At 42.8% G+C, this 27,295-nt stretch overlaps 2 protein-coding genes across 14 annotated transcripts in view; one reads left to right on the top strand and one right to left on the bottom strand.

The window, feature by feature from the left end:
- LOC111772926 (uncharacterized) overlaps positions 1-6,434 on the bottom strand; it is a 253,596-nt gene extending 247,162 nt beyond the window's left edge. For all 3 annotated transcript variants that reach the window (XM_070263999.1, XM_070263998.1, XM_070264000.1), the window contains exon 1: positions 6,194-6,434. In XM_070263999.1, the coding sequence (XP_070120100.1) occupies positions 6,194-6,434 (241 nt within the window). The remainder of the gene's footprint in view (positions 1-6,193) is intronic.
- Positions 6,376-27,295, top strand: part of KLF3 (KLF transcription factor 3) — a 35,421-nt gene continuing 14,501 nt past the window's right edge. For 2 of the 11 annotated variants that reach the window (XM_023638230.2, XM_023638233.2), the window contains exons 1-2: positions 6,376-6,515; positions 21,214-21,309. In XM_023638230.2, the coding sequence (XP_023493998.1) occupies positions 21,253-21,309 (57 nt within the window). In that variant the 5' untranslated portion in view covers positions 6,376-6,515; positions 21,214-21,252. Of the gene's footprint in view, positions 6,516-15,705; positions 15,966-18,202; positions 18,259-21,213; positions 21,310-27,295 lie in introns of those variants that run through there. The other 9 variants (XM_023638231.2, XM_070263993.1, XM_070263992.1 and 6 more) reach the window with 9 other exon arrangements.

Genomic DNA, 27,295 nt, shown 5'->3' with positions numbered 1-27,295 from the left:
TCCAATTTAGATTCCAAGATCCAACATTACAGCTACTTTTGTACCACTGTCTTTTAACTGCTTTGTCCTGCCAAACATAATCCAGGACAATTCCAATTATCCATCTGCACTAGAAGTGCTGAGAGCTCCTAGTTGGGGGGTCAAGGATCATACATTCAGTTTGATCTTTATTATAACTCTTCATCACCTGACTCAAGCTCAATATTTCCTAAATTGGATGGATGGATGCATGGATGGATGGATAATATAGGCAAAAACTTGTAGAGATGCTAAAGAGAATCTCTGGACCCTTTATGCTTTCAAGATGGATGATCATTAGTCTAGCATTTCTAATTTTACTTCAAGACATATGGTTTTGCAATTCTGAGAGAGAACAAAGTTAGAGGCATCACAATTTCTGGTTTCAAACTATATTACAAAGCTATGGCAATCAAAACAGTATGGCCCTGACATAAAAACAAACACATAGACCAATGGAAAAGAATTGAAAGCCCAGAAATAAACTCACACATATATGGTCAACTAATATTTGACAAGGGAGCTAAGAATACTCAATGAGGAAAAGACTGTCTCTTTAAGAAAAATTGTATTAGGAAAACTGGATATTCACATGCAAAAGAAAGAAACTGGACCCCTATGATACACCACTCATAAAAATTAACTCAAAATGGATTAAAGACTTAAATGTAAGGCCCCAAACGGTAAAACTACTAGAAGAAAACATAGGGGAAAAGCTCCTTGACATTGGTTTTGGCAAAGACTTTTTGGATTTGACACCAAAAGCACAAAAGCAACAAAAGCAAAAGTCAACAAGTGAGGCTACCCCCAAACTAAAAAAGCTTCTGCACAGCAAAAGAAAACAATTAGCAAAATAAAAAAAGGCAACCTAGAGAATAGGAGAAAGTATTTGCAAACCGTCTGTCTGATACGGAGCTAAAATCCAAACTATATAAGGAACACGTATAACTCAATAGCAAAAAACCCCCAAATAATCCAACTAAAAAATGGGCAAAGGGCTTGAATAAACATTTTTCCAAAGACATCCAAATGGCTAACAGGTACATGAAAAGATGCTCGATGTCACTAATCCTTAGGGAAATGCAAATCACAACCATAACAAGATTTCACCTCACACCTGTCAGAACTGCTATGATAAAAAAGACAAGAAACAACAAGTGTTGGCAAGGACACGAGAAAAGGGAACCCTCATGCACTGTTGAGGGGAATGTAAATTGGTGCAGCCACTATGGAACACAGTATGGAGGTTCCTCAAAAAATTAAAAATAGAACTACCATGTGATCCAGCAATCCCACATCTGGGAATACATACCCAAAGAAAATGAAGTCACTATCTCAAAGAGATAGCTGCACTCCCAAGTTCATTGCAACATTATTTACAATAGCCAAGATATGGAAACAACATAAGTGTCCATCAATGGATGAATGGGTAAAGAAAATGTGGTGTGTATATATACACACATACACACACACAAATATATATATATACACACACACACACACACACACAATGGAATATTATTCAGCCATTTAAAAAGATGGAAATCCTGCCTTTTGCGACCACATAGATGGATCTTGAGGGCATTAAGTTAAGTGAAATAAGTCAGTGAGACAAAGACAAATACAGTACGATCTTCCTCATATGTGGAGTCTAAAAAAGCTGAACTCATAGAAACATAGAGTAGAATGATGGTTGCCAGAGGCTAGGGGGTGACAGAAGTGGAGAGATGTTGGTCAAAGGGTACAAACTCCCAGCGATAATAGGAATAAGGTCTGGAGAATCTTACATACAACACGGCAGATACAATTAACGACACTGTATTATATACTTAAACATTGATATGAGAGTAGCTCTTAAATGTTATCACCACACACACACACAAAATGGTAATTATTTGAGAGGATGTAAGTTTTAACTAACCTTATTGTGGTAACCATTTTGCAATATATTTGTGTATCTAATCATCACGTTGTATGCCTTAAATTTACATATGTTACAGGTCAATAATATCACGATAAAGCTGGAAGAAAAAAAAATATGGATTTGTTTCCCTTTAAGGTAGCTGTATCTGTGTTGCTCATAATTTCACAAGCACAGGACATTTTCTGCCCTCATAACTTTGCCCATCAAACAAGGAGGAGAAACTTTCCTGGGGAACGAATGGAAACGCTCTGAAAGAGAGTGGAGGAGGAAGAAGGAATCTCAAGAACATGTGTTTGTGTATCAGAAAGAGATTGCCTGAAACGGAACTAATTGTGATATAAGCCACAAAAGAGAAAACGGAGACTCGTAATGGCTTGCGTCCACTCGGCCCTGAATTAACACAGTGTTATTGTTTAGTTGTCATCTACTAACCAACAAATATTTTTGGAATACTTTATATTTTCCAGACACTGTTCTAGGAGTTTGGGAAATAGAAAATGTCCCTGCTCTCAGGACGCCTAGGTTCTAACTGGGAAAATAGGTAACAAAAAAGTGAACAAGGATGACTAGACAGTGAGTGGAGAAGGGGGGGATATTTCAGATTGTGTGGCCAACAAAGTCATCTCTTAAGAGGTAATATTTGAGCTGGAAGTTAATGATGGAAAGAGCTGTCTGTATGGACATCCAAAACCTTGCTTTCCTCTCATGAGTACAAGATGTCTGCCATAGCTTCAAGCATCACATCCTCACACACCTTCCAAAGCAGGTCTGGGGGTTTATCCTTGCAAGAGTTTCTTTTCAGTATGAAGAAAAATATTTTCCATAAGCCCCAGCACACTTCCCTTTATGGCCCACTGGCCAGAATGAGGTCACATATCTACCCTCCAACCAGTCACTGGCAAAAGAGACTGGGACTGCAATGATTGGCTGGGAGCAACGATTCTGGGGCCAGGGAGGGGTAACCTTCCCTGACTATATGCTGCCCCAAACCCAAACCAGACTGGGCTGCTGTCCTCAAAGAACAAGAGTGAAACAGCTACCACAAGGACCAAGCTTGAGATACTTCACGTCTCCAGGATTTATTGAACACTTAAGCATGTGCCAGGCACTGCACTAGTGTTAGGGATAAAAAGAAGACCTAGGCACCACCTCGACCATCTCACTCTACTGCTTAAAAACACTCAGTGAAGGGAACTCCCTCTCCCCTCTTCTTTACTATTTCAAAGTACAGTTTATGACCACTTGCCACCCCAAAGCCTCTTCTCATCTCTTCAGCTCTGAATGACTTCTTCTCAATTCTTAGCTTATGTTTATCCATTTTACAGATATGCAATGAACATCTGGGTCATGGGATACAATTTTGCTAAAAAGACACGGTTGGTGGCCTCACCGAGTTCCTATTTCAGTGCCAGAGAGAGAGTCAAATAGCCAATTATAAAAAAGAATAAAGTGTTACAAGAGGTGAAGCATGGGTGCTATCAGAGCACCAAGAAGGATCACTTCCACTGTCCAAAGGTGGGGTGAGGGATGGTGGTAAGAAGAGATATATTTTGTTGAAAATGTCATTTAAATCAATATTTAAAAGATGAATAGCATTTAGGGAAATGAGAGTGCAGGTCAGGAGTTGGGGGAGAAGGCAAGGAGGCTAGCTGACCTAGAAAAATGAGCATGTGCAAAGGGCCAGAAGTGGGGAGAGTAAGTTGGAGGAAAGGAAAGGAAAGAAGCTCAGTGTTGCTGGAGAAAAGAGTGGGAGGGGAGGAGGGAGAGATGAGTCTACAATGATAGGTGGAGGCCAGGTCAGCAGGGTGGTAAACTCTTGGACTTTATCTGGAGGGGAGTAATTGAAGGGATTGATATTTTTAGGTTTGCATTTAGAAAAGGCAATCTTACTCCTTTGCTCCAATTCCTTTCCCACACCATAGCCATGCTACAAACAGGATAACCAACACAACACTAGCAATAGGCTGGACCAGGATAGTGGCCAAGGAGTGAGTAGGGATTGAGGAGGTCCAGGAGTCAGTGAAAGACAGGGCTGTGACCATCCAAGGAGCGGGAGGAGTCAAGATGACTTCAGGCCGTCTGGTTCGGGCACCTGGAAGGATGGTGGTGTCCTTTGCTGGATGGATTCATTTTTGTACAAGTTCTGTTTGATCTGCCTCCCACGAGGCACTGAACACAATGTGTTCGTTAATTAACCTTTTTTATGACTCCTCTCCTCCCCGACCTTCCATATCACAGCCACTCCCTACTTATCTTGGATCACACTTTTCTCAGATAGACCTATTTCACTCTTCTCTTTTGGGTCCATACCCACATGAACAATGTAAAAAACTGGGTTTATGCGCCTTAGGTATTCACCACTCCAGGTCCCTTGAGGGAAGCCTCTATTTTTTGGGCCCCTACTATGAGCCAGACACCGAAATGCAAAACAATTACATCAGTCATCACTAATATGTTTTTTCAGCTAATACAAATCTAAGGCATCCAATCAGACACTTAATGTCAGTGATCAATGAATTGCAATTAGTAATTGACATGAATCCAACTTTCTTTCTAGCATTTGTCTTTTATTCATTAAAAAACCCTCATCCCTTTACATTTTAAAGATTAATCTTATGGGACAGCATGATAGCATATGAACCAGTGTCAGTGCTGGGTCTTCTTTTATGTATGTGCATTTTTTACAATATGCAATTTCACTACTTGAGGTTACCCGGTACTGATTTTATAATACTGTGTAGCTACATGACGGGGCTCGGAATACACTGTATCTTTACGTTTTAAGTAGTACCATGCCTGCTTGAAGCATCAAAGCGAGAATGGTGAACTTAAAGAGCCTTTAAAACATCTTGAAACAATAACAAGCCGTAGACCGAAGAGGGACATTTTTAAACATTACACGGGACTGAAACAATTGAACCAATTTGTTCTTTGTTCTTTTTATTGTATTCTTTATTACATTAATACTGTTTAAAAAGAAACTCAAAAAGCATTAAACTACGGAGCAAGCTATACAAAGTCCTCCAAGGGGCCTGGCTTGGATGGAAGGCGCGTTTCCGCCGCCCCGCTCCCATCGCTGTGAAGGCCACGGAGCAAGCTCGCGCTCCGTCCCAGGGAAGCGACATGAAATGAAAGGTCACCGGGCTGAGCCCTGAGCTCGCCCCGGGTTCTCCCTCCGGGCGGGAGGATCCGGACCGACGTTTGCCAAGTCTTCGGGCAGGCCCGGCTGAGCAAATGCCGCTGCTACCGGTCGCCTTTTCGCTTCGTGGCAGGCCCAGCCCGTGGGAAGTTTGCTTAGGGGGTCTCCCCGCCTTCCAAGGAAAAGTCCCGGGAGGCGGCGGGGGGTGGGGGGGCGCCACCCGGGCCGCCCCTCCCCGGGGCCAGGCGACGAGGGGGCCCCGGCGCCCCAGGGCACAAAGAAAAGAGCGCGCTAACAGGATGTCGAATGACCTTGGAAACTCGGGACCATTTTAGAGTTTGTCACCTCAACTGCCCTCCCCTTCTCTGCCGCTCTTTCTCTCTCGAACCCGCCCGGGTCCCCTCCCGCTCCCTCCCCAGCGATGCATTTTCCTGCTTTTGCTTTAAGAGAGTTGGAAGCACTGGGCCAGGAGGGGCCGCGGGGCCCAGCCCTTCCCGCCGCGCCCGGGGCCGCCCCGCCCGCCGGGGCCGGTGGACGGACGGTCACGGCCAGCCCGGGCCCCCGCCTCGGCTCGCCCGCGGGCCCGGCTGTGTGTTTTGGAAGCGGCGCAGCGGGCTGCAGCCCCGTGACGCCCGGAGCGGCCAGCGCCGCCCTTCCTTCCCCCCGGGCTCGGGCGGCGGCGCGGCGGCGGGGCCGGGCGGGCGGGGCGCGGGCTCCGGGCGCAGGGCGGAGGGCGCAGGGCGGGGGCGCGCAGGGCGGGCGCGCAGGGCGGGGGCTCCGGGCGGGGGCCGGCGGCGCACGCCCAGCCCCACGGCCGCGCCGCGCCTCGCGGGACAGGTTCGGCCGGCGGGGCGGCGCCCGGCTCCGGGGAATAATGAGTGTCTGTCAGGCCGTCCCCGGGTGACTGGGCGGGGCGGGGCGGAGGCGGCGCGGGAGGCGGGGGTGGCGGGGGAAGGGCGCAGGGCGGGGTGCGTGTTTGCGCGAGTGACTCGGCCGACCCCTCCGGCGGCTGCCTCCACCCAAGTGGGTGGGGACCCGCCCAGCCCGGGCGGCCGCGGTGGCTCCCTCTCCCCTCCCTGACCCTCCCACCCTGGGTCCCAGCCTCTACTTACCCCGCCAGCCCCGGGAGGCTCGCAGAGCGAGCGGCGCCGGCGTCATGTGACTGCCCGGAGTTGGTGCCAGGAGCCAGAGGGGAGCCAGGAGCGGAGCCGCGCGGAGCCGGGCCCGACCGGAGCGCAGCGCGAGCGCCCGCCGAGCCGCGCCGCGTCCGCCGCACGCGCGCCAGTCCCCAGCCCGGGTCCCCGGCCCCGGCGGCCGCCGCCGCCCACGCCGCCCGGACTGGAGCGCTGACATTACTGCATTCGCGGGGTTCAGGGCAGCCCGGATCCGGGCCTTTATTTCTCGTCTGCAGCGCTCAGCACCGCGCCTGGAAAAGTAAGTCCCCTCTCCCTCACCTTTCCTTCTCGCCCCGACTCCTGCTGCCCCCCTTTTCGGCTCGTCCGGTCTAATTTTTTTCCACGGGGAGCGCGCAGGGAATAGGTGGGGGGTGCAGCGCGGGGGTGGGGGCGCCTGTGGGCTTGGGAAAGTGCAACAGCTCCTCGTAGCCGGGGGTGGGGGCGGAGAAGGAGGCGAGGGGGAGGGGGCCCCCGGGTTCAGCGGTCGAAAGTGTGGGATCGGGGAAAGACACTGTGAGATCCGGGGGTGAGGAGAGCGAGGCCCGCAGCGCCCCCCGCGGCACCGGGGAGGGCGCGGGTGGGGGCTCACCTGTGTGGTCCCCCGGCCGCCGCCCGCCCGCCCGCCCGCTCGCGATTCCCTCCAAAGCCCCAGAAATCTCAGTGTTCTCCGCGTGTGGCAACGTTGTTTGGAGAAAGGTAGCGCCGAGGCCGCGCGCTCCTGCTCCTCCCCCGCCTGGTCCCCCACCCCCGCGCCCTCCCCCTCCCCGCCCTCCGCCCGCGCCCCCCGCCGCCCTCCTCCTCGGACCGGGCGCCGGAGCAAAGTTGGAGCAGCCTCGCGGGCCCTCTGGGAAGAAACTTAGGGCACTTGGGACTGGAGGCAGCATCCCATTCTCGGTGCTGGAACCCAGAAGCTGCCAGGGTGTCTGGATCTTCGGGGGCAGGAGAAAAGAGCTGACCGGGTTTGGAGAGATCTTCGGGGGCATGGAGAGAACCTGCCGCAGTGCCTGGAGCAAGGATTGCAGCGTGGCTGGAGGCGGAGAGCGCCTTAAGCAACTGCCTGCCGCGTTAGGGACCCGAGCCGGGTGGGGACCGAGGGACTGATCTTTCGACCCGGACCCTTGGGAGCTACTTAACATTTCAGAGTGGCTTTCTTGGAGATAGCAGATAATACCTGGAATTCTCATGGCCACTTCTGTGGCAGATAACAGGGAGAATCTTTTCTGCTTTAAATTGTACAGCAACATACAATAACATTGGATGAAGACATGTGGATGGGACTTATTTTTATATGTCAGGTTAAACGGAAATTGGAAATCGCTCACCTCCTTGTATTTCACTAAAATAAACATTTTATACTGAATTTTTTACTAACTCAGGATGTATTTTTCCATTAACATCACCCAAGACACTTTAAATATATTGATTATATTCTCATAGGAGTCTGGTACATGGGAAAGAGTATGAAGTGGAATGAATCTTCATTTAGATTTAGTATCTGTAATTATTAAGCAAAATCCAGTGGAGAATAGAGCACTTGTTCATTCTAAGTTTTTCCACAGAGCAATTTTGTGCTGTCCTTTTCTGAGTACTTTATGTATGAATTTGAAGAGCATTTTTATGAGGGAAATCCATCTGGATGATAATCTGTCTAACCCGAGGGAAGACTTGCTTTTAGGGAAAAAAAAAATCTGATAGCATTAACATCTCCAAAACTTGGGGACTTGTATTTTTCAAAGAAAGTGGACGAATGAGTTTCTTCTGGCTTGAAACATAGAGAATGTTAGTTGACATTAGGCTGTTAACAGAAAACTGAAATGAGATGTTTGATTAATTTTAATTCCCTAGAGAAACTGATATCTCAATTTCTACATTCAGTGGGGTTTGCTGCGGAACTATTAGAAGAAAAAATCCTAATGTACTACTGGTAAATTCAATGAAGAGATACTGTAAGGTACACATTCTGCTTGCGTGAAGGGGAATCCAAGTATTAAAATCCTAATGTGAGAATAATAAAAGTAGCTATTTTGACCACAAACCCTTGTCAGGTATAAAGCATAGCAACATAGCTTTAGAGAAAGCTATTGTTTTTTTCACTGCAAAGTTTCTAAATTAAAACCCAATCTTCTGGTTGCTATGGGCACAGTGATGCCTTTTTTTTTTTTTTTTTTTTACCTGTATTTATGTCTACACAGATTCTTAAATCTCTAATAATGGAAACCTGAGTTAAACAGTCCTGGCTGACAAAATAGAAAGAAATAATGGAAAAAAGGACTATGAATTGCTTTCACTACCTTAAAAATACCTAAAAGAAAATAGACATTTTAGGATGCCTTGTAAAAATTGTTACTCTATCCTACAGATTGTATGACAATTTTGGATTAAATAAAATGTCAGGAACAGAATCACATTCTCAAAAGGTGAATATCTGTAGATGTGTGTACATGTGACACCGATGTGCAGCTGTGTGCAAATATGTTTATAACTAGCCAGGTGAAAAAGACAATTGAAAATTTGAGGTGACTCTACATGTCTCACACTCTGTGTCTTGGAATTTCGTTCTGTGGCTAAGGGACCCTTAAAATTGGTCCAGTTTTCAGTTAGGTGGGATAACCCAATTGTAATCTGAATTCTTAACAGCAGTTCTCTATCATCCTTTTCCTCATGATGCTCTGAGGCTGAACAATACTCATTACCCTAACCCAGAATTTGATCATGGCTAGCGACCAGCCATTGGGATGGGGAAGAAAGAGACAAAAGAAATCAGTAGGGAGGCTGGTGTTAATTAGGAAGGTTTCTGCTGCTTGCATATGATAAAATCACATGTTCACTTATGATGTTTACTGTATGTGGAAGCTCCTATTTGTAAATAGGGCAGGTCCCCTGTATAAAGCTGGTGTTATTATTCGCACCCATAGAACAAACACCTCCACCAGCCCCCACCCCCCACCGCCTTGTTGTCTTAAAAAACTCCAGCTGCTCATGAATATAGGGTCAGGGAGGGCCGGCTAAATGTTTCTCTGTGCTTTCTCTCCAGCACAGCCAGCAGAGCTGTTTCCTGTTCTTTGTTTCAAGGCTGGGGTTTGCGTCATACATTCCAAGTGGCATATGTGTGCTCTTTCCTGTTTCAGGCTGTTTTCTGGTAGATCAGTAGCCCAGACCAGGCCGTGGTCCCTGCCGCTAAACTCCCTGTCCCCACCCAGGGAGTTATCATGTCTCTGCACACTTGCGATTGCTTAAGATGCCTGTGTTATGTCATAATGAGAAGTCAGTTAACCTTTTTACATACACACTTTGCTCCAATGTGTTTATGTGCGTGAATACATACTTTTACCTTTTTTAATTTTTCATTGCCAAATTGTGATTTTATGAATTTTGTGTGCGGATTGGCTAGACATCTAAAGGAGGTGGTTTTTGTTTGTTTGTTTGTTTTCCATTCTGGTTTTGAAGTGGGTAGCAGGTTTGTTTTGAGATAGGCGTTTTTGCCCTGAAGCTGTCAGTTTTGGATTGGGATTACCACTTTGCAGTTTAGAAGATGGAGCATTATCTGAAAGATGTGGCCCACCCTTCTTCACATTAACACTGGACACTCCGGGCATAAGTGTCATCGGATGGAGAACTTAAGCAGTCTTGGCAGCCTGGACTGACTTGAAAGTCTTGCTTATGTCTTAAGGAAGAAATCTTTAGAAAAAGTGTTGAAGCAAAGCTCAAGATGTATAGAGAAAGTCCAAAAATCCCAGGACTATTTCTTTTTTAAAGAGAAAGATTTAAATACTAGCATAATTTTTTTAAAGACAAGGATTTTACTGTGTTCTAGGTCTGATTTCCAAACTGTTTTAAGAATAAAAAGTGCAAAGAAAAGGAGAACTGGAAATAAATTCATTTATTGATAGTTTGGAAGATTGTAATCTTATATTTTGAAAAGAGAGGAATGCTCTTGTTTTGATTATTTTACAATAACTTTTTCACAACCCCTTTTTTTTTTCTTTTGTGTGTATTCTATCAGTTGTGGGCTAACAAATTTCTGGGTTAACTATTTAAAACCTACTTTAACAAATTATTTTTCTCTTGGTTCTTCAGAAAATAAGTTTTAAAGAAATGGTTGGAAAAGAAAACTTGGCAAGTTTTAACTTATTTTTGGATTTTCTTTAAAATCTAAAGGGGTTACCTACATGTTCTCTAATGGAATTAATTCAGAGTTGCTGAGGCAGCAATTTAGACCCCATCCTCCCCAAAATTGATGAAAATAGTACTTTGGTTTTAATTTGATGTCCCACCACATTCTTTATGGATAAAGGAAAATGTATAATATGATACTAAGAAAGCTACTAGAATCAAATAGTAGGCTACTGATAGCCTTCCTTGAAAAAAGATGGAAGTTTTGGAAAGTCTCAATAAGATTTTTCCTTTCTCCTTTGGGGGAAGCAAATTTGAAATATTAACCCAATTTGTAGGACAAGAGGCCTTTAAACTGAAATTCATAAGTAAACCCAAGTTGAAGCACCTTTTTCTGTTTTAGTTCCAAAGTTGTTAACAATCTAACTAGATTTGGTAGACAGAGTCTTTATTTGGCTGATTCCAAATCATTCTTCCCCATTTCAGGAGAGAGGGAGGTGGTTCATAGAGATGATTAGAGTCTAATATAGTCTATCAGAAAAATAATTTTTTGAGGCTTTTAAATGTTAAGCTAAACAATTTAAAAAAAATTATACCAATCTGACAGTTACCATAATTACAAAAAAAAGGGGGGGGGGATAATAGTTTCATCTCTTGACCATGCAAATCATTATTCCTAATTTAATTCCATTTTATCTCCATCCCCCCATTAAATAGTGGCCTTCTTAGTATTTCCAAATCAACATTTTTGCTATAATGAACAGCTTTCTTAAGTGGCATTTCTAACTCTCTGTTTTCACACCTAGTTGTGTTTAAGAAAAAAATAATAAAAACAAGCAACCTCATCCTTTAAATAGTAGCAATTATATTATTCTGGAAATTGGATTTCTTTCTGCAGTGCTTATTTGTCATTAGTTCTAGCTTTTTAAAAAAAAAATCCTAGAATCATAAAACCCTTGATAATCTGGTTTGCTAATATATCATATTCTAGGCAGAATTCATCTTGGAGTAATTTGGAAGAGAAGGATTTTGATGGTTTTTAGCATTCTCACTTTCAGGGCTGATCTCTCCCTTCCTTAGACCCTGGTTCTCATCTGAAGCAGTAGTGCCAGAGCTCGAGACGGGAAACCAGACAGCAGTCTGCCCTGATAAGGGAGAGCATTGTTTAAAGGAGGTAGCCCTGCTTTTTCCCCCCTCAACTCTCCATCTCTGAAATTAAGTAGTAATAAAAGAGACACAAGCTATAGACACAGTTTCTGAACGAGGAATAGGACTGTTTTTTCCCAAAGCAAAAAAATATCCTCTTAACTGGCTCTGTGCTTTTTCTGAAAGGTCACTGTAGTTCAATGGAACATGTGAAAGAAAATTGTCAGTATATTTTGTATCCCTCGGTCAATATGTTTAATAGTAAAGTCCTCTCTCTGGCAAAACAGATTCCCAGAGCTTTTTGAAACTCACGCCATTGTGTTGGCAGGCCGAATACATTATCATTTCACCCATCTAATTATTAAGGAGAGCTGGAGACTGAACATACCACGTTAAGTGGCCCTTCCTCCATGCATTCCATGTAACCCTGCATCTAGCTCTTGGCCTGATTGCCAGGACAGGGGTGCATCCTGAGGCAGCCCCCTCCCAGGAGGACCCTGAAGAGCTCGGCTTAGCCTGGGACGTGCTGTAGAGGGCTGCCAATTTCTGGAAGGCCTGGGGATCTCCAGGGATGGCCTGGAGCTAGTGTCAACCCACATCAGTGGAGTTTGGCCAAATCTAGACGTAAGAGATCAAGTGGACATTAAGGTCAGAGCTTCTACCCTGGAGAGCGACCTGTGGATCAAGTGTGGGTTTTTTCTCCTTTGGCCTATATGCTCTTCTTTCTACTAACTACTGTTCTTTGAATCTAATCACTGAAATCCACTCCTTTATCTATTCTTGCACTCTGCGCCCTGGTACCTTCCACAGCTCTGTACCCCAAAGCTACTTTCATTCATAAGTTCAAGTTCCTGTTCTGCTTAGTTCTCCAAACAAAGGAGTTATTCTCTCTCAAGCCTCCCAAAGTTTTCGCATTTACTCTGCGTTTTAGGTTTTAGAAGGTCCTTTTCAGGCCAGCTTCCCTGGCCCCTGGGCAAATTTTCCTTGTGCAACACCTGCTATAGAATCCTTCTGGAGCCCTCATTCTTCATGTTATCTTGGCATGTGAGCAGTGCAGTTTGCCATCCATTCATTTATTCATCTCACAAGTATTTATTGAGCACCTACTCCTTAGAGCTAATCTCAAATTATGTGCAGTCATTACTGGTTATGCTGCAGGATGGAGTAGGTCTGGGTTGATCTAACCTGAAAAGGCCTTTTGAAATCTTAATTGCCCACTGGAACCTCCCCATGGCACTGCCTACCATGGGCCAGTGTGGCACTGCACACGTCCCACACCCTCTGTAGCAGGGGAGCGGTCCCAGGATAAGATGACTTGACTTAAAAGTCGGTCCCACAGCACAGATGCTGAAGCAGAACAGAAAGCCCTGGGTCTGCAGGCGGATGCACTTCTGTTCTTGGCTGCAGCTCCAACCAGCTCTGTGGATTTGGGCGAGTCATTTCACCTCTGTTCCTCCATTTCCTCATTTCTAAAATGAGGATGAGGGCCTGACCCTTCCACCTTTGTAGAGTTATTATGAGGATTTCCGTATTTACTTGGGTAAAGCTGCCAATTTTTCTCAGCAGTTTTATGGACCAATTGCAGGTGCATTGGCTAGGAAGAATAATAGCCTAATTGGGGGCCTTCAGAATGTGTCCTTTGATCTTGTGTCCAAGCATGCATGCTAGGAGAGAGTAGGCAGCAGGGGCCAGTTGGGAGGAGGCGAAATTGCCACGACTGTAGATACACTGTCCCCACATTCCATATCCCCCATAGACAGGTCTGTTCACAGAAATCGCTATCCCTCTATTACTTTTTGTGCTGTGACATTGTCCTTTGCCCAGGGGGCAGTAGAGTGTGGTGCCAAGTCCTCCAGCCTTGAAGTCAGACTACTTTGGGTTCCAATTCTGTCTCTACAACTTAGCAGCTGTGTGATGTTGGGCAGATTACTTTACCTCTCTGTTCCAGTGTTCTCATCAATAAAATGGGAAGGTAGGACCACTTGATAGGCATTAAGTGACACAGTCCATGTAAAGAACAGCACCTGGAGATTACCAATGATGAAGGTGGTGATGATCAGCAGGAAACCTGTGACATCACTTAGCTCCTGGCTTGCCTTGGTCAACAGAAGTATCCTCTGGAAAAAAAGACCTAATGTTTGTTACACACGCATGTACCCTTCTCATGCAGTTGCCTCTTTTCTCACTTGCTCACTCTCTCCCTCTTTCTTGTTTTAGGTTTTAAAACAGAGAGTAGAGATCTTCACATTAGACTTGTTTAGATCTGACTGAGTAGGTGATAACAAATTCTTTGAGGGTGATTCTGATAAGGTCTCTGGAGGACCCATGACAGGCAAGGTTAAGGTTAAGAGCACTAACTTTTTTGGAGATTTGGTTTAATAGGTTTGCTTTTTAGGCCTTGTCACCTCGATTACTTATTTAAGGGAGATTTCAACTGCATTCAAAGGGAGATGACTGTAGAAGTCCTTCTGTGGGCTGAGTGCTCTTATATTCTCTCCTTATGCCTGACAAGAAAACTGCCAATGTGAACACACCTGATCTCCTTTGGGGAGTAGGGAGGGAGCCCTCCAAGGAGTGCAAGGCACCTGAGATGTGCCATTTGGAACGTTAAAAGGTTCAGCCTATCTAGGTAAAAAGAGGTGGCCTCAGATCTGCCAAGGCGCAGTCAGCTGGCTGCATAGAGTGGGGAGGGCCTTGAGCTGGTCTTTGAAGAATAAGGAGGATTTAGATAAGCCGGAAGGGGACGGGGCATTCCACGCTGGTTGCCCAGCATCAGGGCCAAAAATGAACAAAGAAATGGGCGGGGGGGGGGGGGGGGGGGAGGAGACAGGACAGGGCAGCCAGCATGAAGGGCACTTGTTGGAGCAGGGGGCAGCTGGTGGGAAAGGGGGTGCTGGGTGTGGGTGCTTGACTGCACTCTGCACACCCGGGGATCCCATTGGAGGGTTTGTGAGCTTGGGAAAGACTAAATGAGAAGAGGGCTCTGAGAAATGTAGGTGGCAAGGTGGTTGGCATGGATTGGAAGGGCTAAGGGACAGGGGGTGAGGAGACCAGTGGAGGTAAAACCCCAGTAGCACAGACTTGAGCCACCGAGGGGCTGGGCCCCAAGGGCAGTAGTAGAAATGGAAGGAAAAGTTGATGAGGAAGGTTTAAAAGATGACCTCTAGGTTTCCATGGTGAGTGACCAGCAAATGAGGCAAATGGGAGATGAGGGGTGGTGGGCAGCCCTTTCAAGGCAGGAGCAAGGAGGAGGGGGATTTGGATTTGGGATGTGTTGAATCAATTGTATTACATAGCAGTGGTTCAAAATGCTTTTCTGTTCCTTTTTGTTTGCTTTTGAAGGGAGAGGGCAGTATTAGCTCGTGGCTTCATATCCAAAGGTTCTGGGCTCTATGAGATAAACTTTTCATGGAGAATCTTCAGGAGCCAAGGGAATGACCACCACCCTGACGATTCTCTCTGGTTATTTTTAAGGTTCCAACCATCCCTGCTCAGGCTGGAATTACCAGGAACTGGCTGCTGACCTGAGCCAGTTGGTCCCTCCCAGCCTCCCCCTCCCTCCAGGGTGGGGCCCCATGGGTGGAGTACTCTTAGGGTGGAGTTGGGTGGGTCCTGAGTGATAGGACACCGAGCAGAGAGGCAGCATGGCCTCCCGCAGCCCTTCTGGGTTTGATTATATAACCCTTCACAGAAGAGAATTGTGAGGGCTTAGGCAGGCCTTGCAAGACGTGCACATAGCAGGATTACACATTATAGGTATTTTTCAGTTAATCTTGGGTTGCTTGCCCTTTAAAACTAAAATACAAAATTATCAGCATAAAGAAGGAAAACAAGTATGTAACCTTAGTAGGGAAAATGATTAGCATTTGCTAAAATTCCTTTAAGAAAGGTGTGGGACACTACTAATCAGATGGCATTGAACTTGAGAGTTTACTTAAAGGGTATGGATATGGGTTTGGGTTTCCCCACCCCCAACCCTTCTTTACTGGGCCTCAATCTGGAAATTGTGTAGGGATTCTGCTTGCTTCTTACCTTTGCACCTGTCCTTATTTACATGCAAAATCAATTGCTTCACTTGGTCTTTCCGAAGTACAGGGTGTGGGCAGAATCTTATCTGAAGCCATGTCCTGTTTGGACAAGTTGGACTCGCCTTGGCAACTCTCCATAGGGTGGAGTAGCTGGGTGGAGGCAGGAAAGTAAAATTGGGTGGCTTGTTAGCAGACAGAGGAGAGGGCGGATTGTTTGCTCTCTGGATCATTATATTTGATCTGAAACGAAATAATTAACTTCTTTCCCATTTACAAAACATTTTGATGCAAAATAACGAATCTAATTTATGAGGGGCAAAGATTTAGAAATACTCCGTGGAATTTTTTCCTTTCAAACCAACCCTAGAAGACTGAGGTGAGTGAAAATCATCCAGTGATAGGAGAACGGGACGCGTTGCCAGGTAGGTGCCAGCATTTGGCTGCTCTAGAAGGAACCTGCAGCTTGGAAATGCCTGCTTCACATCTGTTGCCCGTCCCCTTGTATTTCTGGCCAGAGCAACTGCCATTAAATATTCCACTCACTAGGAGCTCTTGAGGAGTTTAGGTATGGGGTGAAGAAAGAAAAAAGTTTCTTTGGAAAGGAAGTTTAGCTACAGGGATGTTGCACACACACACACGATTTTTTTTTCTTTTTTCCCCGAAGTTCCTTTGGGGCGTAAAGGGTGGGGGAAGGTAACATGTAACATGCTTCCTCCTTTAATATCCAAACTGTTGGTAGAGCTGAAAAAAGGCGCTTACAGATGGTGTGTTGGTTTGATCATGCTGTTTTTCTCCTTACACCTGGCTGAGGTCAGCTAGGAAACAAAGATTTGCTTTGAGGGAGGCTGTGGCAATTTGGAGCTTTAGGGTCAGGCTGGGTTAGGAAGGATAATGCAGGGACCCTTTGAGGGTCTGAGGAAAGAAAGATACGGAAACGGCATAAAAGAGATGAGATGGGAGAATGTCAAAGGCAAATCCTGCTATTTCACCCAGAACTTTGCTTCAGACACATATTCATTTTCTTTCTCTCTCTCTCTCTCTCTGTCTCTCTCTCTCTCTCCCGTGCTTCTAAGGAAGGGGCAGTCATTTATAAGGTGGTTTCTGTAATAAAACATGCTCTGGCTTCAAGACAAGCTACTTTCAAAGGGGTTTGGTTAAATCATAACCTCCTCTGACATTAACGGCTGTGTGTGTCCCTAAGCCCCGTGGCTCATTTGTGCCTCATAAACCAGTTGTCGAGGAGGCTTCCTGGGCCACTGGGACTGCGAGAGGGAACTGGATTCCTTCTGAAACTTCATGTAAATGATTCACCAAAGCTTCTTAATACGTAATCATGCAGTTTTCCATTTTGGCAAAAATGTGACCCTTATTTTAACATCTGAAAAGGCAGAAGTCTAAGTGGAAAGAGTGTGAAGGGAAATCTGTTTCTTTCTTCTGGAGGAAAATTCAGTTCTGTTGACCCTTCTCAGCAAAGTAGCATAGTTGGGGAAGGTGACATTTACTCCAGTTACAGGAAATTATTTTGGCAATGATGATGTTCCTATATTTTTGCTTTTAAGCACCTCGATAACTTAGAAGTTTCTTTAAAACCAGTTTTGCCCTTTTTTCTCTTTTAAATGCGGTTTTGTTATCCTGGGTTTGCTTAGTTTAGAATGTATTTCTTCTAAGCTAGTTAAATACAACTAAGATGTAAATGTGTTTATGATTGGAAAATAGTTGTAAGGAAACACAGAACCGCATTTGGGGCCTCCCCATCTCTGTGATACCCACAAAAAATGGTTAACAGAATTCCTGAGAGCCTGGTTAAAACCCACTAGGTTTAAAGACCCTGACGTTGGCAAACTCTATTTAGTGCCGGCGTCCTAGTCTCTAATACCTGTTTTATTGCGCCACCTGCTGGTACTACTTAAGATTGCCGTCAGTGTTGTGTAATAGATTTTCTTCAGCATTTGCAGTTTATTTAGCATTCTTTTAAAATGATGGTAATAGTCCCAGAGCACTGAGCTGCCCTGTGTAGCAAAAGCCACTGTGTTTCGGGACCTGATTGTTCTATAAGTTACTTCTCAGTTACATGGAGGGTACTTTGGAGACATTGTAATCACTGTTGTCTGATGCTAGACCAGAACCCCAAGACAAAGTCAAAACTAGTGGCGAAGTGGTCTATTCAGAGATAGGCAGAGTAGGTAGGGAGTATAGAAGTTTTCTGCAGATAAATAAACAAATGCCTCATTTGTGTTAATGTGTTTGATTCCCTTCCTAAATTTGGTTCCTTTTTAGCTTAGCTTTCCTCTCTTGTTTTAACTAGAGGGTTTAGTTGTAGAATTATAAATTTAAAAATTGGCTCTCAGATGTGTCTGAAGCTGCCCCCCCACGCCTCCTGAGAAGCTCTCGTGAACAGTTTAGGGTGGATTGTTTTCTCTGCAGTCCTTCTTTCGTTCTGTGTCCTGTGACTCTCAGTAGAAGTATGACCAGTCATTTTAGAAGCTCCCAAATTGGGAACAAATGTGCTGGACCTGTGAATGGATAGGGAGTTGGATTCTGTTTGGAGTGGTTTGAATTTTGCAGCCTCTTTTTTTCTATATTGTCCAGTGATGCATTATTTAGTGAGGAGTTTCAAAACGAGGTATTCTAATTCTATCGTTTCTTCTTCATTTCTTAGCTGAAGTACTTCTATGAGAGAAATATCCCTTCATCAGCGATTGAGTTACTCTTGAGGTACAGTTCTGAACAAATAAACATACCTTTACAATTCTTTTTTAATAAAAAGGAGTTGGCTTTTGTTAGAATAGATGCTTTGTATTAGACTTTTTTTTCTTACAAGTCTTACAAAGCACTAATGTCCTTAAATTTAGATAAAACATAAAAATCAAAGAACAAAAGTATTTTAAATCATGTCTTAAAATGGTAAAAGATACAGCAGGTGAATGTGTAACTCATTTCTAAATGGATTCTGTAGTCGTTGCTGTGGGCATTAGAAAAAGTCATTGGTGGCTTTATGAGCTAAATGGTAGCATTAGAATTTGAACCAGAATGCACTCCGAGCCCATGGTCTTAAACCCACCGTGCTGCTCTTACTGGTGGTAAAGGGGGCAGGGCGGCCTGAGGTGTGGAGGTGCTAGGAAGCTGTTGTGGCGGAGCGGCTGTGAGGTGGCAAGGCCCTGTATAAGATCTCACACAGGATGTAGGCACTATTAACTTTTGAACTGAATTTAGTCTGAGTTTTTTTTTAAGAGTGGAGAGGATTGAGCTCCAAGTCTAGGTATGTTAGCAACGGACGCTGCTCCAGAAGTTGGACCCAGCAAATTTAGTGGTGTGTACAGTATGTACATACAGAAATTGTGTCCATATTTATTGATATAAATAATTTAGAAGGCAAAGGAGTTTTGTTTTAAATCTCGTTTGATCTTCCTGCTTGTGAAAAAGAATTACCCTTTGGCAGGACCAGGATGCCCAGCTCCTGCTTGAGTCTCAGGACCAGGGCTCTTTCCTTATATACCTGAGAATATGAGTGCTTTTATTTAAAGGATTTGCATCAAAATACTGTCCTGTGGAGTGGATGAATCTGTAAATTAAATTTAAAAGGCCTGGGGGAGGGGTGGTCAGCCATGGGTCAGGGCTGCTGAATTATGTGACCTCATTGACACAAGCAGGCGATCTCACATCTTTTGTTTACGGTCTGCTATGGGACACTGGACAGCAATTCTTAGAACCATATCCATCTGTACAGCTGCTAGGCTGGGAACTGGTTAATAATAGATCCCAAGACACAAAAGGGGTTTTCATCCTTCGTTATGAAATCATCCATTTTTCACTGGCTGTTGGGGTTTGTTCTTGCTGGGATACATAAGAGGGTGGTAGCACCATTGATTTGAGCAGCCTGGTATCAAGTTGTGTTCTCAGATTATAATACGTCCTGTGATGTAGGAAAATAAAATTTTGAAGTCAGGGACTTATGTTGAGTTAATGATGATATTCACGTGTTGTCATGAGACCAAGAACAGGCTTTCTTCAACAAAGCAATGAAGCACAAGAACTACACAGTGTTACTTTCATAATTGTGTATGAAGATATCTTAGTATAACCCAAAAAGCATGGACACAACAAACTACAGGATTGCTGTCATGGAGGTAGAAGTGGAGGTGGGGAGTTTGAATACTGAAACAGAGGAACTAATCTAGAACTAGGGACTTCTACAGCTTTTTCAGGTAGAACTCAATCTGGAGCTTCTTCACTTTCCCACCCAAACCAAAGTGATCTATAAAGACCTCACCTTTAACCAAAGCACTGAACATTTAAACCAAATTTGGATAGCAGGTGCCTGAAGCAGGTTGTTGAAATTCTGGGGAGTAGCTGGGCAGTGATCCCATAACCTATAAAAGGCAGGTGAATATTGAGCAGACTGAATATTTTGTCTTGTGAGGAAGCAGTTGACTTGAGGTGGATTAGTGGACTAGTATAGAATACATAAGGAAATGGAGGGATAATATGAGCATAACATATAGGAAGAGAAGAGAAAGACCAAACAGGATCAAGATGGACATTTTCTTTACAATAGGCTAAAGATTGGCTTAATTCCTCATGAGGAGAAATTGGAGGGAAAACAAGCTGGTAGTCTTCATATATAAAAAGTGCTTAGGAAACAATAAGGTGGAGGGGAGAGCTCAAGACCTGAATATAGGTATTTCTCAAAAGAAGAAGTGTAAATGGTAAATAAAGATGAAAAAGAATCAACATCAATAATTAAATCAATTTAGAATAAAAATAGTTTGCCTTTTGGTACTAACAAATTGGCAAAGTTTTTATTATTTTAGGTGATAGTATACATTGCTGGTAGAAATGTTGGGAAACAGGTTCTATTTTATTGATGAAAATAATAGAGCATCTTTGCTGGATGATACATCAGATATTTTGGAAAATGTGCTTCTCACTCAAGAATTCCCCATTGTAAAATTAATACTAAAAATTAATTAAGAGCATACAGGAGGATATAAGTATAAAGATGCTCATTGCTGTCTATAATGGTGAAAATTTAGAAGCAACTTAAGTGCCCAATAAAAAGGGATAATTTAAATAAAGTGATCTGTTCATGCAGTGGCACACTGAGTTTGATGGTTTGGAACCATACTTACTGAAAAAGAAACATTTTCACAATAAATTGTCAAGTGAAATTATGGGTATGAAACAGCGTGCATACTTTAATCCAGTTAAAGAGTCTAGAAGAATAAAAATAAAGATATTATTAATGATAGTTGGTTCTAGGTTTTCTTTTTGCTTGTCTTGTTTTGCCCTGATTTTTCTCTAATCAACATAAGGAAAAAAGAAACGATATTTAACATTCATATGTAATGTGAACTTCTGTTCAGTTGCACAGCAATCTTAAGCAAGCTTTGCAGCTCAGAAGGGGCTGTACATATTGTTCCAGAAATGTCAGGGTTTATGTATTTGAGTTAGAAATGCCAGTTGGCTCTCATCTGGTTATGACCATGGAGTCTGGTTTTAATTATATAAAATAGCATCTTTCATAGGTAAGGGAAACAAATTCCAGCCATTCCGGGGGCGAGGGAGAAAAAGGAACAGAGAAGGGGAGTGAGGAATATTATATTTTATTTTTACCAGTTTATATTTAAAGTAACCTCAACATTTAGATGGACACCTTGTTTTGTCTTCTAGGCCAAACATCAGAGCACCCTAGAAAGCTTAACTAAAAGAATGCTCATGTTTGACCCAGTCCCTGTCAAGCAAGAGGCCATGGACCCTGTCTCGGTGGTAAGTTTTCCAAAATTAAACACCTCTTCTTATTTATTCCAAGTGGTAATAAGATTATTGTGTCTTGTGTTATTCCTTGAAGCTACTCATTTCTTGACAGGCATTTGATAGGCGAACTTCTCAAAGACCCTGGTAGTAAGTGACGTAAATACTCTCCTATCAACTGTGCATCCTTTAGTAAAAGGAATCCGTGTTTCCTTAAGACCTATGCCCCACATTCCTCGAGACATGATCAGCGCAAAACTTGGGCCACAGGCAAATCTGGTCATGACAGAAGTAGGCTTACAAAAACTCCTCAGTTACCAGTTTTTTTCATTTGGGCTCTCAGGATTATTGGTTTTGGAAAAAAAAGTTTGGCCAGGTTGATTTTAAAAAATTAACGTGCATCTAGGGACATTTTAAAAACCTGTATGCAATGTTTACCATGGTTAGGAAGCAATTTCCAAATGTACCTACAAGAAATCTGCATCAAGAACATGATTACTTAGAGATGTTTTTTACTTAAGATCTGATATAGAGGAGTTTCTTAAAAATGTTTGTGAATGTCCTTTTTTTTTTAATTCTGGAAGAAAAACATTATTTGATTGGGTCTCATATAATGTTTAGGATGTCGTTCACGGAGCTGATTAAAAAGATGAAACCTTGAAAAAAAAAACCCCCCACAGTCCTTTTGCGTGTAAAAATATATTAAGAATAAAATGATTTGCTTAAAAATCGATGACAACAACCATATGGAGCCGTGACTGTTTGAGAGTTGACTGAGGAGAAGCTAGCGAAAGAATGAACTTGGCGGCGAGGATGGAATTTCATTTCGCTTGGAAGAGTCTCAGGCTGAGAGGGAATTATGTTCATTGTCTTTTTCAACACCTTAGCGCTAACACCCCTCTCATAAGTCAGGCCCTGCTAGATGCATTTCAGCCACCAGGAGGCTAGTAATACTCCAGGTGTTTATATAGGTTCAACACTAACGCCGTGGGGGCATGGGTGACGACAGAAAGGTGTCTGACTTGAAAGCAGGGAGTGGTTTAGACTTGAGGGGATCTGGGTTAGAGAATATGAAGTAACAAGGCAACGTTCCCACTCTGTCTTGCTCTTTTCTTCCATGAGCTTGGAAAATATTCACAAGGGGGAAAGCTTGGCCTGGGTTGTGTATCTGAAGGTTGGTAATGACACGCTTGCAAAAATTAGATCATCCTTATGCATTGGCTGTGGAGGTTCCTGCCAAAAATGTTTATACAAGACACAGAGGTCACTCTGAGGCCCTTGGAACTGAGTTGCCATGGATATTACTAAGCCAGTGAAGTGTTTACCACTGTGTTCAATGAAAAGTCAGAGTGGCTTTAAGGAAATAACATTTACATTCCAGGGTGATAACTGGATAACTGAGTGTCTGAATATGGTAATAACTGAGCAGTAAGAACTTTATTAATCAAAAAACTAAATTGACTGCTAATGTTATTCTGTGCCATCATCGTTTTTATCAACCCCTTCCCCCCAAGTATTGCATGATCCTGTTGGAGAGAAATTAAGGGATAAAATTTCCCCATTAATTATATCCTTAATTTGAAAAGGTCTTTCATACTGAAGAATACGATTAATTTTATAAATGATGCAAAACCATCAAGGATGCATTTTACTCTTCAGTATACTACCAATGCCTTTAATCAAGCATGAAAATATGGCTCAAGAGCCTAATTTAAAGCTAAAATGAAGATCCACATTGCTAAGTTGATATGATATAATTAAGTGCAAGGAAATGCACTTAACTGAAAAAAATGGAAATAAAATGAATTTGAAGTAACAGTTATACCTGTAATGCTGTAACTTATATTAATACGCAAAGTTAAAATACGTAGAGGTATTTTTGCAATTAATGGTCTTTTTCTCCTTGATGCTCTAGTTTTCTGCTTCAAAGGACTCTAATTTAATTAAATCGTTTCACCAAAAGTTAGTGTCATTCCTTACCACGAAGTTTCTTTTTCTTAATTCAGTGAAACCTCTGTTAACTGAAACATTTGGGGAGTAGAGTGTTGTGATTATTTTACTTAACAAAACTAAATAAAAAGCTTTTGCTGCCACTCTTAAATCTTCAGATTTCATCCTTCCTGCCTGCACAGGTGGAGTATATTAAACCTAATTTATTATTCCTTTATTCATTTTTAATTCTATCTTTGACCTAAAGGTTGACCTTTTTGGTTTTTCAGGTCAATATTCTAAACATTAAGGCAATATAGGACATTTGTAAGATTTTTTTTAATTCCACATATGAATAAAAATATTTTAGAGTGACTTATCTTCCCCTGCCACTCCCCTTTTTCTTTTTTTAAATTTTATTATTTATTTTTATTGTATTTTTTTGAAGGAAGATTAGCCCTGAGCTAACATCCACTGCCAATCCTCTTTTGGCTGAGGAAGAGTGGCCCTGAGCTAAAATCTGTGCCCATCTTCCTCTATTTTATACATGAGATGCCTTCCACAGCTTGGCTTGATAAGCAGTGCGTAGGTCCGTGTCCAGGATCCAAACCTGCGAACCCCAGGCCGCTGAAGCAGAGCATGTGAACTTAACTGCTATGCCACTGGACTGGCCCCTCTCCCCCTTTTCTTAAAAGGAGAGCACAACAGAAAAATCTGCCTGTTTGGTGTTTTCTGTAGTAGTTTAGAGAAAGTGGGGAAATGTCGTTTCTTTCTTACCAAAATGTAAGCCTTCGTCCCATCCTCTGCTGAACCTTGCGCTCTGAGGCAAATGGTAAGGCTTTGGGTTGTCCTGCTAAAATTTTAGAGAATGGGGAGCGTAGTAGACCCTGCCTCCCTCTGTGCTGTGGATCTCTGCTACTCAGTATCAGTGTGATGTTGGCAGAACCACCAGCAGCTCCCTGGGCCTCCACTTTTTTTTTAATTTGTAAAATATGAGACAGCATGTGTATATAAAATGCACAGGAATTGTTTTTACCAATACATTTCCAAAGAAGGTTGAACATTAAAGAATTTAATTTGGGAAGTGAGAAAGTAAACAAATCTTTAAAACATATTCTATTCCTATAGGAAAATTACTTTTGAAGGAAATATATTCCTTTTTTTTCTTTCTTTTTTAAAATGAAAATTGTCTTCTAACAGCCTCCTTACAGATTGAGAAGTACTTAAAAAGTCAGTAGTTCCTCTACTGTGTTCTAAGAGAAATTTTTCATGACTTTTCCAAGCCTGGTAGAAAGAGAGCTTTCTACTTTTGTTTGCGTAGAGGGGCATGACATTTGCTGTTTCCAGAGTGTGTGTTTATAAATGCACCACGCCTTCCTGCACTTGGAACCCCACCCAGGCTATGAAGATTCCTTTGACTTGCCATTGCCCTGTCACGAATGTTCACTTTTTTTTCATATTAATGAATAGTGAAATGGAGACTTCATCCATGTTTTGTACAGTCATTCCATCTACTTAAACTGACTTGTAATGGAAAACTCAGCCAAACTACTCCCAGTAAAATAAGAAACTATTGAAATTCTCACTTTAGTATAAAGTGACAGCTTTGGAAAATTATTCAAACCCTGTGCCTTTTGCCCCATAACAATTAAAATCATTTTTTCAAGAATCAAAAGAATTGATATTATCCTTAGCCTTGTCAGTTGTGAAACCTTGCTCAGAGAGCGTTAGTTCACTTTATTCATTCATCAAGTATTTATTGAGCACCTGTGCCATGCTCTTGTCTCCCATACTAGTGAGAGAAAGCAGTCAGCAAATAAATACACATGGTGTGGAGGTATGAACACCTGAATGCATGTTACAACAGAAGGAAAGAACTTTTCTCTTAATAGCAGATCTTTTTTTTTAATGCCTTGAGTTAACATATGTTGCCAATCTTCCTCTTTTTGCTTGAGGAAGACTGTCCCTGAGCTAACGTCTGTGCCAGTCTTCCTCTATTTTGTATGTGGGATGCTGCCACAGCATGGCTTGATGAGTGATGCATAGGTCCACACCCAGGATCCAAACCCGCAAACCCCAGGCCGCCGAAGTGGAGCACGCAAACTTAACCACTGTGCCACCAGGCCAGCCCCAGTAACAGATGTTTTTAAAAAGTAAACCCATGACCAGCCCTGGTGGGGATGGGGTGGTAGGGAGACCCTTGCTGGACTCTTGTCTTCAGGCTCGTCTGTTCCAGCACACAGGGCCTCCTCAGGGAAGCAGGATGCACAGGGGGTACTGGATGTCCATCAGTGGCCACAGGCATTTTTTCTGCTTTATCAATGCATGCCTCTGATTTGGATTTGGGGCCATGCTTATTTGCGTTGCTTTGTTAGAAGATAGGAATGGTCTGGAGCAGAGAGGAAGCAACTATTACCAGGGTGTACCCACCCAAGTCACACACCTCAAGTCAGCCCTGTATCAGTCCCCACACTGTGGAGAACCAGATTGTTGCAAGCTGATTGCAGTAGCTGGTGTGCTCCACCCAAATAATTAAAGCAAGCTTGTCTTATAGAAGGTTCTGGTAAACATTGCTATGAAATTTGCTAGTGAGACAGTTTGAGGAACCACATTTCTTCACCCTTTTTTGAGGCAGTCAGACTGGAAATAGTTAACTGTGTACTCAGTTGTGTGTCCATACCCGTCTCACTAGTTTTAGCCCTGTGGCCTTACAGAAACCGCACATCCATATAGGGGACAAGGGGCATTCCCTGGAGAGCAGACTTTCAGGGAAAGTGTGCATGATGTTTAGAAAACTTGGCTTTATGTGTGGCTTTCTCTTTCTTTATGGCTTGAGAAACCTGAGAATATTATTAAATTTCAAATCTCCCAAGTTCTAAATTCCTACTTTCCTTAAACTCACCCCACAGATAGAAAAATCCAGCAATGACAGCACTAAAAGTGTGTCCTCGTTTAACTTCCTACTTAGCTGCCAATAACTTGGCATTAAAATCTAGGTCATAGGGAGGTCTTTGAAGAATAGAACAGAAAATAAGGGAAAAGCTACATTTTGGTGAGTAGAAACAATTAATGCTGCCTCCCATTTCCTGAAGTTTTTTTTTTTCCTAGTAGTAGAACTTTTGCCCTTTAGAGAATTACATAAAGCAGGTTAAACTTTAGAATTAGGAGAAATCTTTTTTTCCCCTGTATTTGATTACTTCCTTAAACCCTCCTTGTACATAATTTATAATAGTTTTTTGTTAGTGAACTTTGTGCCTGTTTTAATGCTACCTATTTTAATACTTAAATTGAAATATATTTAATATTAATATCACAGTGTTTTGGGGCCTCTCACTTTGTGGTGTACCTGTGTGTGCTCCTTCTAAGGAAAGATGGGAATAGTCTTTTCCTTGTTTGATCCTTGGTATATAACTCAAAGCTGTTTTTAAACACAACGAAATATTTTTATTTATGTTATATATTATATGTTTTGTATTTCCTGAATTTATATCCTTTGTGTCCTTGTTTTTAAGCAGTATTATTAGTGGAAATTCTTTTCCCTCCTTAAATTGTATTTAAATGATTTATCAAATTTTAATACTAAAAATTCATATTTTTATTCTCTCTCTCTGTCATTGAGAGCCATGCTATTCAAAGGGTGGTCTACACACATTGGGCCACTCCCCAGTAATTCAGAATCTGCATTTTAACAAGATCCCCAGGTGAATTCCTGTGTACAGTAAAGTTTGAAAAGCCCTGATTGGGAGGATCAAAGCCCATATAGTGTATATCTCCTGTATAAGAAAGGAAGAGAAGGGACTCCTGTGTTAAGCTCATTACATAGGTTATCTCACTGAATCCAATTTTAATTTTAACCTCATGACCTCGTAGAAGGTGAGTATTCGGTACCACCCTAACAAGTTTTGCCATATCCTCTTAGTACCTGCAGTTCTAATATTTAGTTAGTAATTTTTCTTACCCTCTTTTATAGAATTGCTTTTTTAACATAATAAATTTCTTTTAAAGGAGAACTCTGTATCACTGCTGTAAAACAGCGCATTATTTTCATATGAATTTAAATAAACATAACTAT

The sequence above is a fragment of the Equus caballus genome, chromosome 3 (assembly GCF_041296265.1).
Source record: "Equus caballus isolate H_3958 breed thoroughbred chromosome 3, TB-T2T, whole genome shotgun sequence".
Classification (NCBI taxonomy): domain Eukaryota; kingdom Metazoa; phylum Chordata; class Mammalia; order Perissodactyla; family Equidae; genus Equus; species Equus caballus.
The sequence above is the reverse complement of the archived record's forward strand: the minus strand, read 5'-3'. Positions and strand labels throughout refer to the sequence as shown.